A 17,417-nucleotide genomic window follows, 5' to 3' on the forward strand; every position below is an offset into this window, starting at 1 on the left:
ATAACCATGTCTCACCGTTCCCTGGCATTTAACTATAGTTTCAAGAGTGGGAGAAATTCTTCAAATGCACAGCGAGTCACCAGGGAAATGCGTTGTGCCTGTGAATGGGCCACAAGACATATAAAGAATTGCTGTGTGGGAGGGAGGACAGGATGCTCTTGATGGATAGTTTGGTGTCAATTAGTTGAGCTAAGTGCTCTGCCTGTGTCCCTAGCTTCTTGCACAGTGCCTGGCTCTATAGCAGGTGGCTATTTTTGATGAATTACTAAGTTAAGCCAGATACTGAAAAATCAAGTGCCTTTGGAGTCAGTCATCAGCAAGGGGGCCGTTGTGAGAACAAAAGGAGTGATGGGGGCACAAGTATTGGAGAGCACTGGTTTCTTCCAAGGGGTCTGCTTAGTCAAAACCACATAGGGCTCCAGACCGTGTTGCTACACTCCCCCCCCACCCCCACAAAAAAAATCAAAATTTCAGTTTCCCTGTGAAAGTTTCCAATTTTTAAATACTTAAACTGGGGGGCTTTCAGTTTACTAAGGGGTAAGTAGCCAGGCATCATAGGCCTGGTGGAAAGAGAACAGCTTTTGGGTCTTTGACACTTGGTACAAAGACATGGGTCCAAGACTTGAGCATTTGATATGAACACTCTGATTTTTCTGCTGGACAAACTTGTTCTCTTCTGTGATGTTAGGTGGGAATAGTCACGTTGGGTTGCGGGCTTCTTTGTATCGTGCTTATGGTTCATTGTTTCGTGAGTACATTTTCCATCATTGTGTTACCCACACGAGGAAGAGTACACACTTCCTCATGCGACTTACCAGACTTTTAGTCAGCAAAGAATACATTGTAAGCACATGTTATGGTCCTTCCCGTGCTTCTCCACTACATATGTGGAAACGGGGCGTGTGGATGGTGACGGAAATAGTGGGTAAGGGCACATAACACACTTTTCCCAGGACTTGGCTAAAGCAAAGACTTACTTTCTGAGCTGACTCCTGAGTTTCGAAACTGAGCGTGAATAGGACCTCTGCTTAGCAAGAGGTTGAGAACTGTACTTTATATCTAGTGTTTTAGATTTACAGACTTCAGTTTTACCTCTTCTTTTTCCATCCTTCCATGAACTTCTAACCTTTTGATCTACTTAAGTTTACCAGTCTCTTGCCAGTTTTCGGTGCAGTGTTTGCGTCTCCCAGCTCTGTGCCAGGCTGCCAGAGGGAAACTCCCAGAAGGTGTGCGTCCTTCCTGGCTCAGATTTTTGTCACTGCAGTATTGTGCCTCTGGCTGAGAATGGCATCAAAGCAGAAGTTAAAATAAGTAATCAAAGCAAGGTGGGACTGGAAAGGAATAGACTAAAGAGAGCAAGGAAGGAAGGTTAATTAGGGTGGCTTTGACCCCAGTAATCTCTAAATAAATGTTGCCTCCCTTAATCCTCATGTGCTGGTCTCCAAGTCATTAAGTATCATTTTGATTGGCCTATGGCTATTTTTTCATCTTAAACATTGTAAGCAATGCCTTTCCAAGAAGTTAGGCGGGTGGTTAATCTTTATATACTAAGGAAAGATTGAGGTAATAAGGAAACCAAAGCTAATAGAATTCCGAGGATACATGGAATTTCACAAACAAGATGAAATCTGCTGTGAACTGTGACCCCTCTTCCTCCCCTCCCCCCCCACTTTAGATTGATGATTTTCTTCCTTTTTCCTTTACCTTCTTTCCTTCCTTCCCCTTTCCCTCCCTCCTTGTCTCTCTCTTTTGATAATTAAAGTTTTTCTTTATGCCACTATAAACTTTAACTGACCACAATTGCCATCCAGATAAAATATATATTTAGCATTTTTACCTTTAACACTATGAACTCAGAGCACCCTAGCATCTGTCATTTTTCACATTTTTCACACTTATTTAAGAATGGCATAAATAAGCCATTCTTAAAATTTCTGTGTTATCCCCAAAATATAAATTATTTAACACTTTGTTTTGCTAATCTATGCAAAGTATCAAATGATACTTCAGGCTTCTCTGTTTTTTAAAGTATTAGAAATGTGCCAGGTTAAAAAGTTTATTATTAATACCACATCTTCTGTTTTCCTACAGAAATTATGCTCTATATTACATTTGACTTTCTTGTGAGATGGTTTTCTTATTTCAGATTTAGGATTCTCACTTGCCATTCCCTGTGGCTGGAGAACCAGCACCTTGCTTTTTTCTGTACAGTCTTCTGGTTAGAGGCTTCCAAGCCTGTCAGAAAGGGAAGGTTGTCTGCTGTGTTTGCATTCTGCTTGTCACTGTGGCCTTTTCCTGTGGCCAAGCAGATTTCACCACACTGAAAGTCATAAATTCCTGAGTTAAACCTGGCCTCCCCAAGCCCATTCTCTGCTTACCCCTAAAAGTGACCAAAAATAGAAATCCCTTTAAAGATACCAGAAAGAAACAAATTTTTCCTGTTCTCTTTCTTACTCTCACTCCTCATAAATGACCTTAAAGAAAATGGAGGGTTTACTCATACTCCTGCCTAGACAAACGCTTTCCAAATGTCTGTGATCATGAACCTCATTGCTAAAAGATGTTTACTACCTTTGCCAGCCAAGCATTTTACTTGTAAACGCTATACAAATTCTTCTGTACACTGGACACCTTATAAAACATATCCTAAAAACAGGTGCTTAAAAAAAAAAAAAAGACAAGATGAGCAGCTATTAAGTTGAATATGTTCCTCCCTTGTGTAGAGGGTTGGCTGTCACAGACCTGGAAGAACAGCAGTGCCTCCGAGGGTGGTGGAGCCTCGGCATATCCAGCTGATGGCGCAGTGCCATCCAGTGCACAGCAAAGACGTAGAAGGTGTGACTCAAGCAGTGGAGTGCCTGCTTTGCAAGTGCAAAGCCTTGAGTTCAAACCCCAGTCCTACCAAAAATAATGATAATAAGTAAAATTAATTTTTTTAAAGGCATAGAAAGTATCTCTGGGGATGCACCTGGTACCCACGGAGCAAATGTGTGACCCTCAAGTACTTTGAGGCCATAGCAGAAATTTCACCTGCCACCTGCTATGTAGCACCCATGGCCAAGGCACTTTGATGTCCTGGAAAATTTTCACTCTTGGCCTGCATTCAGTGGGCCCTCCCTGGTGCAGTGCTCTCAAGGTCAGCATCATTGACCTCTGCAGGCTTTGTCTGCGTCTCCAGGAGCTGTGGGATGAGCAGCATTGTCTTCAGGAAGCTTTCCATGTTGTTGTGAGATTACCAAGTAGGTGAAAGACAGACTGTAATGAAAGCCCAGGGGTCACAGTTAAAAGATAACGAGAATTTTTAGTCTTCTGAAAGGCCTTTCTTTGTGAAAGGCTTTGAAGAATAAATAGATGTTTTACAAGTTGAGAACATGAACTCTCTCCTCAATTAACACTGGAAAATAAGGAAAGGTTGCAGATAATAAATAACAATAAAACTTCCAAAACTCAAGACTAAAATTACTCCATTTTATCTCAGAGACTAGAAGCTCAAATAAAATCTGAGTATCCTTAGCTTCAAAATAAATGTGCAAACCATTTTCAGTGTGCTGCCATCTTCCTTCTCCAGAGATCTTTGTCAAATTGCTTCATTCTTTGCTCTGTGTTGCTTTTCACATCCAAGTCAAAACTTGGTTTCCCTCTCTAATCAATTGATTTTGTGAAATTTCATGGGTGGCACATTCCTGGCACCGTTGTCAGGGTTTGTAAACCTTGGGGTTCACAATGGCCATACTGAGGTCATCCTAATTATGCTTCGGGAATGCTGTCACGAAAACAATGGGATTCATCCTAAACTTCAATCTTTCCTCACTGAAAACAGCAACTTCTTAGTGACATTGACTTCTAATTGCATGAAACCAGAGGAGGCAAATGCAAATTAAAGAGCTTCATTTATGATTTTTATGGTGTAGAAGGAAGAAATGTGAACACTGGTGAGCTTTGAGTTGACAAAAATATTTCTTTTTTAGCTTCTGGTTTCAAGGTTTACTGGTTTGAGTATGATTTTTAGTGTGCTGTTTAAGAGTTCTAATGAGCTTTGACCTGGGCACTGCATCCACAAATCACGCTGGGCTACAAAACAAGAAAAATCAAGAATGTCCTGTCACCAGATGGCTCAAGCCTGTAATCCCAGCTACTTAGGAGTGGAAATCAGAAGGATCACAGTTTGAGGCAAAAAATTCACAAGACCCCCCCATCTCAACCAATGGCTGAGCATGGTGGCATGTGCCTGTCATCCCTCCTACATGGGGAAGCACAAAGAGGAGGATCACTGTCCAGGCTGGCCTAGGCATAAAGCAAGCCCCTATCTCAACAATAGCCAATGCAAAAAGGTTCAGATGGTAGAGCCTAGTAAGCCCAAGGTCCTGAGTTCTACCTTTCCCCCAAAAAAGAATATCCTATCTCCCAAACCACAAGGAGATCTAAATTGAAAAGTGGACTTTTTAATCCTTGCTTAGGATCAATTTTTATTCTCAGGACAATCACTATTTACAATGTAAATTCTTTTGCATAGGATCTTTGGAAATCCAAGTTCATGTTTAAGAGTAGCCAAAGAACTGACATTCAGATCAAAAACTGTCAGATAGAAAGTAAGATGAGTGCAAAGCAGTGTTACCTCCTGATACAGGGGTCCCAGGAAACCCTGTGCTCTGCTGCAAGCCACCTGAAATGTCCAGACACTATGCACTGAAAATTCAAATCTAGTCCAGTCCCTCAGATTCCTAGGAAACCTCTTCAGGTGGCCAATCCTAGGGACACTCTGCTGACCCAGGGCTCTGGCACATTTTGTGTCCTAGTGACTTTTTTGTCAGATGGTATTCATTCCAGCAACATGGCAGTGTCACTTTGACCAGGCCCTCCTCCTGATCTAAAAATGGAAATGCTGAACTTCACTGAATTCATTTCAGATGCAGCTGATCCGTTCAAAGGCAGGTACAGAATTACAGGTCCCACTGGCCTGGTGGAAGGTTTGTCTTTCAATAAGCAAAGACAGTTGTGTAGACTTCAGATATCTCATTGTTTTTTTTACCTTCCTCATTCATATAATGAAATCAAAATTATAAATTCCAATGAGCCAGTACTATTGTCTCTGATGGACAGAACTGTTTCAGATTTGCCCACAAAACTGACTTAGAGTTTTGTGTCACGATTTAAAAAGAAAGAAAGGAAAGTGAAATCAGCCTCCTCTTCCTCTGATCACCCTGAAATGCTCTGCAAATTGGGCTCCAGGAAAAAGACAAAAGGAGGAGGCCAATGGTTGCAGCACAGACTCTCTGGAGGAGGGAAGTGCAACGCTGTATCCCCTGCTCCACCCCCCATCCAGCTTCCCTACTCCAACCCCATGCTGTGCCTCTGGGACCCTCTACAGACTGCACTGAAAGCCCAGCACCCAGCACACATTCTCCAGCACCATCCAGTAGGACCACTTTCCCTTGGTGTTTGACCCATACCTACTGTTTGTTCATAGTGTTCTACACTTTTTTTGAATAAATGCATTTAAGTTTTTTGTGGTTGGGCGTTCTAGATAATTTGGCAAAGCAAACACCATAACTGGTTACATAACCCCACAGTTGGCAGCAAGGCATATTGCGTTGAAATTAAGCAACACTCATCCAAGACTGCTTTTCCTTTTTTTGTGCTAAATGTGTTTCTTTGTTTTTTTTCCTCTTGCATATATTCTTTTTAATTACTGGCTGACCTTAATGATGCTTTGAAGCAAATTTTTAAATGTGAATGGGTGGGTTCTACTTAACTTTCCTGAAGCTTAAGATCTGTTCCTGTGGGCCCCAAGGCTAGATATCTGTGCTTAAATTCCTTGGGTGCTTTTAGGTGATGAAGTTGTGGGCATGGGAAAGACTGAGGACCCAGACTGCAGGACTGAAACTGTTAAAACTGGTAAAGTGCTTAGAAGTTAGAGTTGCAGTATTCTAAAAGGACAGGAGTTAGTCTTGCATCCCACTGTGATCCAGACCAGGCATCTCCCCAAGGAGAGGACCTACTTGAACAAGCTTGTCAATTACAGTATACATTCTTTTCAGTTCTTCCTTTCCTATTAAAAAGGAACAGTGTATGAGTCTCTAAGCATGACCTCTATCTTAATTTCAGAGGCTGCGTTCTCTAATGTTTTCATTTGTTTTTGTAGTGCTGGGGACTCAACCTGGGGCCTGGCACATGCTAGGCCAAGTGCTCTATCACTGAGCTACATCCTCAGCACTGTAAAACGTTTTTGCATCTTTGAGTTGAGTAGCCATTAGAAAATGTTCCAAGTATTACATATACCTGGTTCTCAAATTACAATAATCACGTTTGCAAATGAGGATCCTAGGATTGCTTTAGGATCTTTTCCCATCATCCCACTGTGCAATACCAATGGGAATTGGGACATTCATCCAATAAAGTTCAATTGGAAAAAAAAAAAAAGCAATAACAACAAAACATTACATTTCAAAGTAAATCCCACTTTTTTTCTTTAAAAACAGTTCATTGACCAAGACAGATTTCAAAATGTTTTTTCTAATGCTCAATATGAAACATTGATTGAGGTTTCCAGGAAATTGCTGGGATCAGACTCACCAAGACTTTGGTTTCCAGGTCTCCCAAAGCCTTGAAACTTCCCTGGAGGCTAATTGCTGTTTACTGCCCTGGACCTTCGTCCTTTTTCTTCTGTAACATTTTCCATCTTAAGCAGGGCCGTCCCATTCAGCCAAGGAGCAGCGCGTTGTCTGACTGGCTGAATGGAATTACTACCAGTGGAAACTATGCCGCAAGAGGGGCGGATAAAGCAGCTGCAAAGCAAACCTCAGCTGCCTTTTCCGTCCTCCCGCCAGAGGTAATTAGCATAGGGAAAATGACTAAGGTGTTGACGTCACCTCTTTCCAGTAGAAACTTACACTTTGTCCCTGTCTGCCTGTGAGCATGCAGGACTTGACTCAGGAATTTGCTGTCCAAACAGGATGCTCAGGAGGCTGAGCTTTTCCCCCCAGGGGGCTGGTGCTCCATGCTTTATAAGCACAGGCTGCAGAAAGAACCTACAGGCTGTCACAAAGGAACTTCGCTGGGGACTTGACTGCGTAGGTCTCTAGCGCTTTCCCTGTAAGAAAGCAGGATGCATTTTAGGAACTTTAACTACAGTTTTAGTTCCCTGATTGCCTGTGTGGCAAACAGTGACATCTTCAGCGAAAGTGAAACCAGGGTAAGGCTTCTAAATGTAATTTTCGCGAGTTTTCAAAGCATTAAGCTAGTTGGAACTATTAACTGAAATCCTTGGTGGGTTGTATGGCTCTCTTGTGGATTTGAGGGTTTCAAAATAATGCAAGTGGTTTGAGTCTTGAAAATCAGAAGCTGTTGCCTAAGGAGCTAACTGTGAAGGAATTGTTGAAGATCTCAGTATTTGGAAACAGCCAGGTTCCTAGATCACCTCCTTGGCTAGGCAGAGAGTTTGGGGATCTGTGTTTTTCATTGTGTGTGTGTTGTGAGGAAGCTGTTCAGAGTGAGGCATCTTCTGACAGTGCACACTAGAGTTCAGAATAATTTGATTTCCTATGGGGCAGTAAATGTTGTAAATTTACCATGTGTTTGTAGTAATGACAAAGGTCCACCTCTAGCTTCCAGATTTCTCTGGCTAGAGAAAACATAGCCATAGCAAATAATAAAACTGGACAGATGACTCAAGTGTGGGGTTAGTGCACCTCCTGGGTCACAGCTCTCGTTGAAGAAATCAGTGTAATCAGTAATTTTAGTCACTATACTTTTCTTCTTTGTTTGATTAAACTGTAATTCATCAGTAGCTACCCAGCTGTCTAATTGATCTTTAAAAATACCATGTAAGAATGAATATTGTATATTCTCTGGGAGATGGTATTTGTGTTACATGGTTTATAGTCCAAGCCATATAGGGACATGTAAAGGTTTCCTTTTTTTTTTTTTAATCAAATTTAACTCCATGATTATATACGTTGTTTTTGAGAAGCTGGGTCAGTAGTTCTTTTTAACTAGATTATAAGGCGCATTCTTTGCATAACCATGCTACAAAGTTGGTGTCATTAATATTAATCTTATGTGAGTAAAATCATTATTTTCCAATCAAGTAGAGAAGTTATGCAACAACTGTAATAATTAGATATCAGTTATTACAATGTGTAAGATTATTTTATAAGAGATTGATATAGTAGTGATCTCGATTTAGCAATAATGTGAGTTTTCTGTTGTTCTGGTCGTGAGCCCTGACTGATATTCTAAAAATATTCAGTCATCTCTTCCAAATTCTGAATCATAACTTCAAAACTTCACAGTTAGTCATAATGCATATTGATGAGGTCATGTGAAATTCCAAATTTACCAAGACACCCTTATGCCAGAAATTCACCCATGTCCCATAGTGGAGAGCCAATTCCTAAGCAGCTAGAAGAAATCTATGAAATCCCTGTATCGCATCTCCTATGTGATCTTTCACACATGCTTCTGCAGAACCCATGTGGGAAAGTCACAGACAGTGTTCACAAGCTGCAGAAAAGGGGGAATGTGCAGAGAACAAGGTTGGAAGGTGTTCCCATGCCCCCAGCACCTGCCTGTCGAAAGAGGAAGCAGCTTTGCTACTACAAGCCTTGCCTGGAGCAGGCACCCAAAGCCTCTCTTACCTACAGTCCTCAGCCTGGTTGGTCCTGCCCTTGCCTTAGGGTTCCCTAGACACTTCATCAGCTGGGTGTCCTCCTTTGCCCCTACCTGGTGCGAGGTAGAGAGTGCCGCAGAGGATCCCAACCCTGCCACCTGCTCTTTCTCACATCCCCTCCCCTGCCTTTCAAGACCTCCTGGAGTCTGGGCACAAGAGACTTACACACACACACACACACACACACACACACACACACACACACACTCTTTCTCTCTCTCTCTCTCTCTCTCTCTCTCTCTCTCTCCCATTCCCCTCCCCCCCCCCATCCTGGCAGGAGGCCTGCCCAGAGCCTTTCCCAGGAGCTGGTGGGCTGTCCTGAAACTCATCTTCCTCCCACTCTGAGAGCTCACTCTGCCTCATTGTCACCAGCCCTTTGAAACAAGGCATGTTATTTGTGTATGAAAGCCAAAGGCAGAATGGGTTGGTGTGCACTAAATTAATTTTTAAACCAGTATTATTTTAGAGAGTTAAAAAGTAACAGACTGAGATAAAAACAATAGTGGGAATTTTGTAAAACTACTTCCTTTGAGAAATGCAAGACTTTGTTTTAAGTTTATTGTTCTTCAATTAAAAACAAAAATTTCTTTTTTTTTTTTTCTTTTTCAAATTCACTGCAGGACTTTTAAGCCCTAAAGAAATATTTGACATCTTGACATGCACAACATTCCCTGAGCTGAGGGCAGGATCGGAGTTGGCCAGACTGGGGAAGGAATATCAGGCAGGGATAAAGAGTTACAAATTGCACCTCCTTGACTCACAATGTTTAAGTATTGGTAATTGTTCTGCTGATTAAATGAATTTAGCAAATCATATCTTCTTACCTTCTTATAAAATCATCTGTATTACGCCTACAAAGGTCAGTGTCGGGCTAGGCTACAGCTCAATGGTAGAGCCCATGCTTAGCACGTACAAGGCTCTGGATCAAAATAAAAAAGGGCAGCATCGTCTCAGAATGGGCAGGTTTTCTCTAAAAAGGAAGAAAGGAGTACTTGAAATGACTGACAGCTCACTAAGAAATGTAATGATGTCCTTTAGTCAAAGATCACATGTAGATAAATTTTAACTCTTTATATTGTTTTTGTTATTTTTCAGGCCAAATTTGAGTCCCTCTTTAGGACATATGACAAAGATATCACCTTTCAATATTTTAAGAGCTTCAAGCGTGTCCGAATCAACTTCAGCAACCCCTTATTTGCAGCAGATGCCAGGCTGCAGCTGCACAAGACTGAGTTTCTGGGGAAAGAAATGAAGTTATATTTTGCTCAGGTGAGTTGGGTTCATTGCTAGGCATGATCGTCCCTTTTCTTTTATCCTCTCCTAAAATGTCTTATACATTGATTATGTTATACATGGATTGAAAACTCCAAGAATCCGTTTCAAAAAAGGCAAAATTTATGAGTTCAAATCCCACTACCACACACACACACACACACACACACACACACACAGTGAAATTCACACCCTGAATTCTCAGTGTCATCTATTTCAAAGTAAATTTGAAAACAGACTCAGAAATCACCCTGAACCTTGGGTTGAATAATGATGGAAGAAAGCCCACTCTCTACATTCATCCAGGGAGTTTGCAAGGTGCATTGCTGTGGGCGTGGCTGCTCCAGCTCCAGAGGATTTGGGCAGCAGGTTTTTATGGAATTGCTCCTGGGTTACGCTAAGGACCACTCCAGACTGAGCACACCCGAGTAGTTCCCAGTTCATGCAGGTTCTCACACACTCTCAACAGCACTCTCACTCAGTGGAGAACTAGTAGTCTAAAACCTGCATGCAATCAGCACAGGGCTGCCAGGCCTGGCCTGATGGGGAAAAAATGGTTTAACAGACAGGTGGCAGATGCTAAGAAACCCTCTTGGTATTTGGGGTACAGCTGCAGAGAAGGGACTTGAATAAGTGCTACTTTTCCTACCTACCACCCTTCAACCCTTCTCCCTCCCACGGACCTCAGGTGACAGGTGATCCACCTTCAAGGCAGCTCCCAAAGTTCCATCTGACATTGTTACAGGGGCTGGCAGATTATTAGGGGAAGAGAAGGTGCTACTAGAATGCTACTCCCCAGGTAAAGCCAGTCCCCATCAGGTTCTGAGCCTCCCCACCCCTAGTACAGGAGGAACCCTGTTCAGAAGCTTCCTGGTAGCAGGATGCTTTTCTGATTTTGTGTCAGAGAACCAGATCCCCTTTTCTTTCTCAAGTGAACTTGCTAAGTTCTTCAAGTGTAAGTCAAAGCATGCAGGTGCCCTGCAGATACCCTGGCCACCTCTGGGCTTCTTTGGAGGCAGCAAGTAGGGCTTTGACATTGGACTCTGGGGCTACCTCTGTGAGTATACACCATTCTGCATTGGGGGAGGGCTAATGTAAATAATGACTTAGTACCTTCATGACCTTTTCTGACTGTTAAGATGATGTGTGTTCATTATGAAAAACTCAGGGAGGAGCATTGAAGCATAAGGAAAATCCAAACTAGTTAATTTTTTTATTATTATTATTTCTTTTATTCATATGTGCATACAATGTTTGGGTCATTCCCCCCCACCCTTCCCCCGCCCCCTCCCTTTTCCCCCGCCTCCTCCCTCTCCCCCCCACCCCCTTGCTACTAGGCAGAAACTATTTTGCCCTTATCTGTAATTTTGTTGAAGAGAGAGTATAAGCAATAATAGGAAGGACCAAGGGTTTTTGCTAGTTGAGATAAAGATAGCTATACAGGGAGTTTACTTGCAGTGCTTTCCTGTACATATATGTTACATTCTAAATTAACTCTTCTCAAACTAACCTTTTCTCTAGTTCCTGATCCCCTTCTCCCATTGGCCTCCGTCGCTTTAAAGTTTCTGCATTAGTTCCTTTGCATTGAGGGCAACAAATGCTATCTAGTTTTTTGGGTGTCTTACCTATCATCACCCCTCCCTTGTGTGCTCTTGCCTCATCATGTGATCAAAGTCTAATCCCCTTGTTGTGTTTGCCCTTTATCTAAAGTCCGCATATGAGGGAGAACATACGATTTTTAGCTTTTGATGTAAGATATTTCCAGATGGCCCTCTAATTGCTGATAGCATTTTTAAGATCGAACTAGGATCGTGGGTCATTGTTCCTTATTATTATTATTTTTTTAAATCTCTGGAAGGTGAATTTTTTTGACTCTTGACTTTTGGCCTCTGCTGGGAGCCCCAGAAGGAGGTAGAGAAGTGCGAGGCTCCTTGTGGCGGGAGCCCTGGCTCCTTGTGGCGGGAGCCCTGGCTTTGTCACTGTGAAAACCAGTGTTGGTTCAAAGATGTGACTTAGTCCTTGGGCCTTCACTAGGCGTTTGTGGGATGAGCAGCTGGAAGAAATCCATTCTGAGATCCCTTCTGACCTCAGTGACAGTGGCTTTATTCTTTCTACTCATACTGAAGTCATCTCTGTGTATTCACTGCCAGTCTTAAGTCCAGAATAATCAGTTTGTGTTCCAATGAGTCCCACAGCTCTCCAGGGGGCTCTCACCAGACCTGCACCATAACCTGAATCCAGTCATCCCTTTACCTCCTGACAGACCTTTTTTACTTATTCTGGAACTTATTCTTTCCTGGTGCCTGGCCATTGGTTTGTCCTTACTCACTTGTCCTTCCAGAAGCTGCCAGATTGCTGTAGTCTTGCTGCCATTCCCTCAAATGCAGTGACGAATGTTGATTTTCTCTCTTCAGACTTTACACATAGGAAGCTCACACCTGGCTCCACCCAATCCAGACAAGCAGTTTCTCATCTCTCCTCCTGCCTCTCCACCGGTTGGCTGGAAACAAGTGGAAGACGCTACTCCAGTCATAAACTATGATCTTCTATATGCTATCTCCAAGCTGGGCCCAGGTGAGCAATTCCTTCAGATAGGCAGGGGGCAGGAATGCATGGCAGATTTCCCAAGACACAGTGCTCACCTTTCAGAGAGTGGAGGGATCTGCATTGTCCTAAGCTCTCAGCTGGTCCATGAACTGATCATGTGATCTTATGAGCTGTCTTTTTTTGTGGGACTGGGGCTTGAACTCAGGGCTTTGCACTTGCAAAGCAGGTGCACTGCTTGAGCCACACCTCCACTCCATTTTGTTCTGGTTATTTGGGAGATAGGGGTCTCACAAACTATTTTCCCCAGCTGGCCTCATACCAGAATCTTCCCAATCTCAACCCCCCCAAGTAGTTAAGATCATAGGCGTGAGCCACCAGCACCTGGCTATAAGCTGTCTTATTTTCATTCTCCCACATCAGTGCCATCACTGGGAATGAGCGTTCCTTGAGAAGGTGTACAAGAGAGATCAAAGCTGCCCAGGGGTCATATGCATGGGCCCCTCCAGGAAGTGTCCCCTGATCTATCCCTTCACCCGCCAGGCACCACCTGTGTGGCTCATACACAGGCCTCAAGTTCCATGGTTCTAGGTGGGATGAACATTTGGACTTTGGAAAGGGAAAACAGGCCCTCTTTTTAGAAATTTCATTATTAGGCAAGGTAATTTCACCATCAATCTGATTCTCTTCTGGCCTTTTAATGGATAGGAGAAGGAGAACCACCAATCATTGTGAAGAAAGAGCCTCAGGCTGCTCGTCCATAAAATGGGTCTCACCAGTAGAATCATGGGCCAAAAACAAGTTCATCCCCCAGTTTTAAAAGCACTTCATATAGTGTCTGGCCCACAGTCAGTGCTCAGTACATGGTTTTGAAAACTTATAATAAAATTTTGGTGGCTCCTGTCCTGTGTACTAGGGTTTGGTAGAGGGGTCAGGCAAGAGAAGATCTTCAGGTGAAGAGGTGTGAGCCCCTCCCCTGCCCCAAAGTGGAGCAGGCTGAGTAAGTGCTGAGACCATCAACATCTTGTTTCTCCTTGACCAACAATCTGATGTTCCTTTGGGTTGAGGGTTTTATTTTCGTGGACCATCAGCAGTTTCATATTGAAAAGATTACATTTCTGAAAACATTGCCCAAACGGAAATTCCCTGGTGCTATAAAGCAAGAATCACATTATCTAGCACTCATCATGGTATGAAGGTCAAGAAGGAAAATAGCCAGTTGAGGAAGCATCTGATGCTCATAGGCAGATTCATTAGTGAAGCTGGGAGGTTGAAGTCTTCTGGTGAGTTAGTGATGGGAGTAGCTGGCATTTCCTAATGGGGCAAGTACCCTACTGTTCGAGAGGCAACAAGTGCTGTGAATGACAGTTCCTCATACTCCAGAATTCACCTCGCCTGGGAAGGCTGGGAAGAAGCATTTTTACAGAGAAGACATGGTAAAATCAGTGGCTTACATAACAATGAGCTCAAATATTTCATATATCAGCTGTGCTTTTCAGGATTGCAAAGATTTTGCAAATATATCCCTAAGCCCCCAGCTTACTGGATTTTGACTGAGGTAGATACTTAAGGATTTGTTAAGAGGCCCACGTTTCCAGTGACTTGTGGGATGTGTTGTACCTTAATGTTCTGAGAGAACTAAGGCTCCTGTACTTTTTTAGATGCACTTACACCAATAGTCTATCCTTGAGGGTGGGATAGAGGCATGTCAGCCATCTTCCGGTGAGTGAAAGTGCCTTCCATATTTACAGGATTGTGTGTGAGACAGGAGGCTGGAGGCCCTGCCTAGCTCCCCTTTCACCTGGAAGTCAGCCAGCACAAGGAACAACTTTTTTTCCCCCAGTGCTGGAGATGAAACCCAGGGCCTCACTGGCAAGTGCTCTGTCATTGAGCTGCATCCCCAGCCTCCATTTTTAACCATAATTCTAGGTGCCATGTGTCAGGCATGATATTGTGAGCTAGGCACTAAGTCTTCGTGTGCTTTTACTCATATGATTGGCTCCATGATGTCATACCTCCATTGTTCCGTTTTACAGAGGAAGGGACTGGGGCACAGGGAGGTGAAACCTTGCCCATGAGCCCTGGTTGGGCTCACAGTGCACTTGGTAGCCTCTCTGCCACACTGTCTCCCACCGACACCCAAGGGGCACATTCCCTGTAGCCTGGATGGAGCTCTGAAGGGATGACCCAGGGCCTCATTCATCGCCAGGCTTCTTAGTTGCAGAAGGCTCACCTACCGTTGCTGAACCAGAGTGGTGCAAACTTGAGCCTGGTCAAGAACAGCAACCATGGAACACCCCTGGCCCCTGGGCAGTCAATACTTGTTATAAGAAAAAGGATACAGAGGACAAAAGATCAAAGGAGCACCTGATTCAGTGCTGCCACACCTGCATGTGCACAAAGGGCCTCTGTACATCACCCAATCCCTGGTGTGTGCTGTCACCCTCAGTGGGAGCCTTATGAAGAAGGTTCAGATGTCTGTTTCCATATGTGTTTATTCATTCACTGCCCTTTTCCTGGAGTCACTGGGATGTCTGGTGGACATGAGAAGTGTTATCTAAAAGCATACATTTCACACATTTCTGGGTTCAGAGTGTTTGACTGAAAACAGCCTTATACCATAGAAAGGTATCTTTTTCTGAATGAGCAACCAAAGAAATACAAATGCAAAATGGACCTGACTGTGTCTCTCATCACTGTTTATGGTGGGCAGGAGGTGGCTGAGCAAACTGTCAGTGTTACTGCATTTATTCTTGAGAGTATTTTGACTTTGGAGGACTTTGTCGCAGTTAACCTGCAGTTATTTTCTCCCTAGGTGAGAAGTATGAATTGCATGCAGCGACAGACACCACTCCCAGCGTGGTGGTCCATGTGTGTGAAAGCGATCAAGAGAATGAGGAAGAGGAAGAGATGGAAAGAATGAAGAGACGCAAGCCAAAAATTATCCAGACGAGAAGGCCGGAGTACACACCTGTCCACTTAAGCTGAACTGGCCTGCGGGTGAAGACGTGTTCTGAATCATACTCAAGGAAGGAATCTTTGTACTGTGCAAGGGGCTGGTCACAACTTTGGAGGTGGCAGCCATGACCGCTGTGGCGGAAATTCCAGTTCATGTTGCTCAGAAGAGAATCAAGGCTTTGTCTCCTTGTTCTCATGCTGCACCTCAAACCATGTCCATGGCACCCGGCAATGTCTTGGGCCATTCACTGAATTTGTGGTGATCGCACAGGACATTTGGGAATGTCTTGAGAAAACTGATAACAATAGTATTTTGTACTTGCTTTCTGGTAGGTTCTGTTTATGCCAAGGACGGTTTGATCAGTGGGTGCAGGGAGAGCTTTCTGTTTCTAACCAGTGTTCAGGGTACTACCCAAACTGGTAGGAAAGGACATCATGCAAAGCCGCCAAGAATCCAGGGCTGAAAGATGGTGAAAACCCCACAATGCCATGTGGAAACTGTAGTGTTTCATTTCCTCCCTCATGTTCTGGTGTTTGTGCATGTATATTACTGATTTTCAAGACTGACCTTTGTATATGAAGTTACATCATTGTTGTTTTACAGCTTTTGGGAAGCTAGGAAAGCATTGGAAATCTGTATCCCTCTCCAGATCCCTGACTATCTTTGCAACAGCACTCACACAAGGAATTCCACCTGAAATATGTTCACCAGCACCTGTCTGGTGCAACATGTAACTTGTATTTTTACAAAAGAAGTCGACCTGAAATTCCTATGTAGAGTTTAGCTTATACAATTCAAAAAATAGCAGTTTCACTGCCAACTTTTAGTGGGTGAGAAATTTTAGTTTAGGTGTTTGGGGTCTGACATCAGTTTCCTTTGTTTCTTTTATGTAGTGGTTTCTATACATGCATCATAGCCAAAAACCTGGTTGGGAACTGTTGGTTGAGATAGTTGGTTTTTCACCCCACTGAAACATCAAGATAAACTTGTAAATAAAGCTGACAGCTTATATCCGTACCTGTTTTACACTTGGGTGAAAAACTAGGGCAGTGGAAGAATAGTATAAGACATATTAACCTACCTGTGAATTGTGTGTTGTAGAAAATGCTGTTCCCATGTTTAACAGGTTTGAATTCAAAGCATGTAAAGTGAGTAGTACATGTGTGTTGACATGAGAAGGATGCAGTGCCTTTCCCCACTAATTCCTGCGGGAATTGTCACACTAGGTGAACATTTGTAATTTTTTTCTAGTTGTAATGTGTATGTCTGGTAAATAGATATTATATTTTGGCCTTATAATACCATAACAACAAAGTTTGTCATTTTGAAATAACTGATGCCAAGTAACAATGCATGCTTTGAAAACCTGGAAGATGGTTTTCTTTGGGAAGCAGATATGTTTGCATTGAATGCTTGATTGTTCCTAACAAGAAATTGATTGAATGTTCTCAAAACCCTGTTTACAGTACTTGGTAGGAGGGAGCCGTCAGGGAGAGACCATCGCGTAGCTGTTCAAGTGTTTCTAGTTAAGTGCTTTTAAACTGGAGAGGCTAACCTCAAACTATTTTTTTTAACTGCATTCTATAATAAATCAGCACAATATGCTCTTTACGGAGAAGTTACTTGTTTCTCATTTTATTTCCAGGATTAAGCTGTGAACCCTTTGAATTCCACAGTCCCAGGAGGACACATTCCTTTATCAGCTTGAACTGACAAACCCGATTCTGCTGTGCTTCACAGAGTATCTGCCGTCCACACATACATCACTCACAAAAGGGCAAAACAGATAAAACCGAAATCAAAATCAGTGTACAGGTAGATGAGCTGTGATGAAAACCCTGTTCACACATCCACAGAACAGTTATTTGTGTGTGTGTATTTTCAGTGCTTAGGATAGAGCTCAAGGCTTCACACAAGGTAAAGCTTTCTGCTACTGAGCTACACCCACAACCCCAAGAATGCTTTTGATTACGA

At 43.0% G+C, this 17,417-nt stretch overlaps 1 protein-coding gene and 1 long non-coding RNA gene across 4 annotated transcripts in view; one reads left to right on the forward strand and one right to left on the reverse strand.

Annotated features, from left to right (window-relative positions):
* The window catches only part of Rcan1 (regulator of calcineurin 1), an 85,885-nt gene extending 68,824 nt beyond the window's left edge, over window positions 1-17,061 (forward strand). For 2 of the 3 annotated variants that reach the window (XM_020162824.2, XM_074072729.1), the window contains exons 2-4: window positions 9,764-9,937; window positions 12,355-12,514; window positions 15,300-17,061. In XM_020162824.2, coding sequence (XP_020018413.1) covers window positions 9,764-9,937; window positions 12,355-12,514; window positions 15,300-15,472 — 507 coding nt within the window. In that variant the 3' untranslated portion in view covers window positions 15,473-17,061. Of the gene's footprint in view, window positions 1-6,942; window positions 7,193-9,763; window positions 9,938-12,354; window positions 12,515-15,299 lie in introns of those variants that run through there. The other variant, XM_020162830.2, reaches the window with a different exon arrangement.
* On the reverse strand, window positions 2,043-6,848 carry LOC141423195 (uncharacterized). The gene is made up of 2 exons (XR_012447868.1): window positions 6,574-6,848; window positions 2,043-3,255 (listed from the first exon to the last, which is right to left on the reverse strand). It is a non-coding gene; the product is annotated as an uncharacterized lncRNA (long non-coding RNA).
* Window positions 17,062-17,417: the final 356 nt, after the last annotated feature.

Source organism: Castor canadensis, chromosome 5 (genome assembly GCF_047511655.1).
Source record: "Castor canadensis chromosome 5, mCasCan1.hap1v2, whole genome shotgun sequence".
NCBI classification, from domain to species: domain Eukaryota; kingdom Metazoa; phylum Chordata; class Mammalia; order Rodentia; family Castoridae; genus Castor; species Castor canadensis.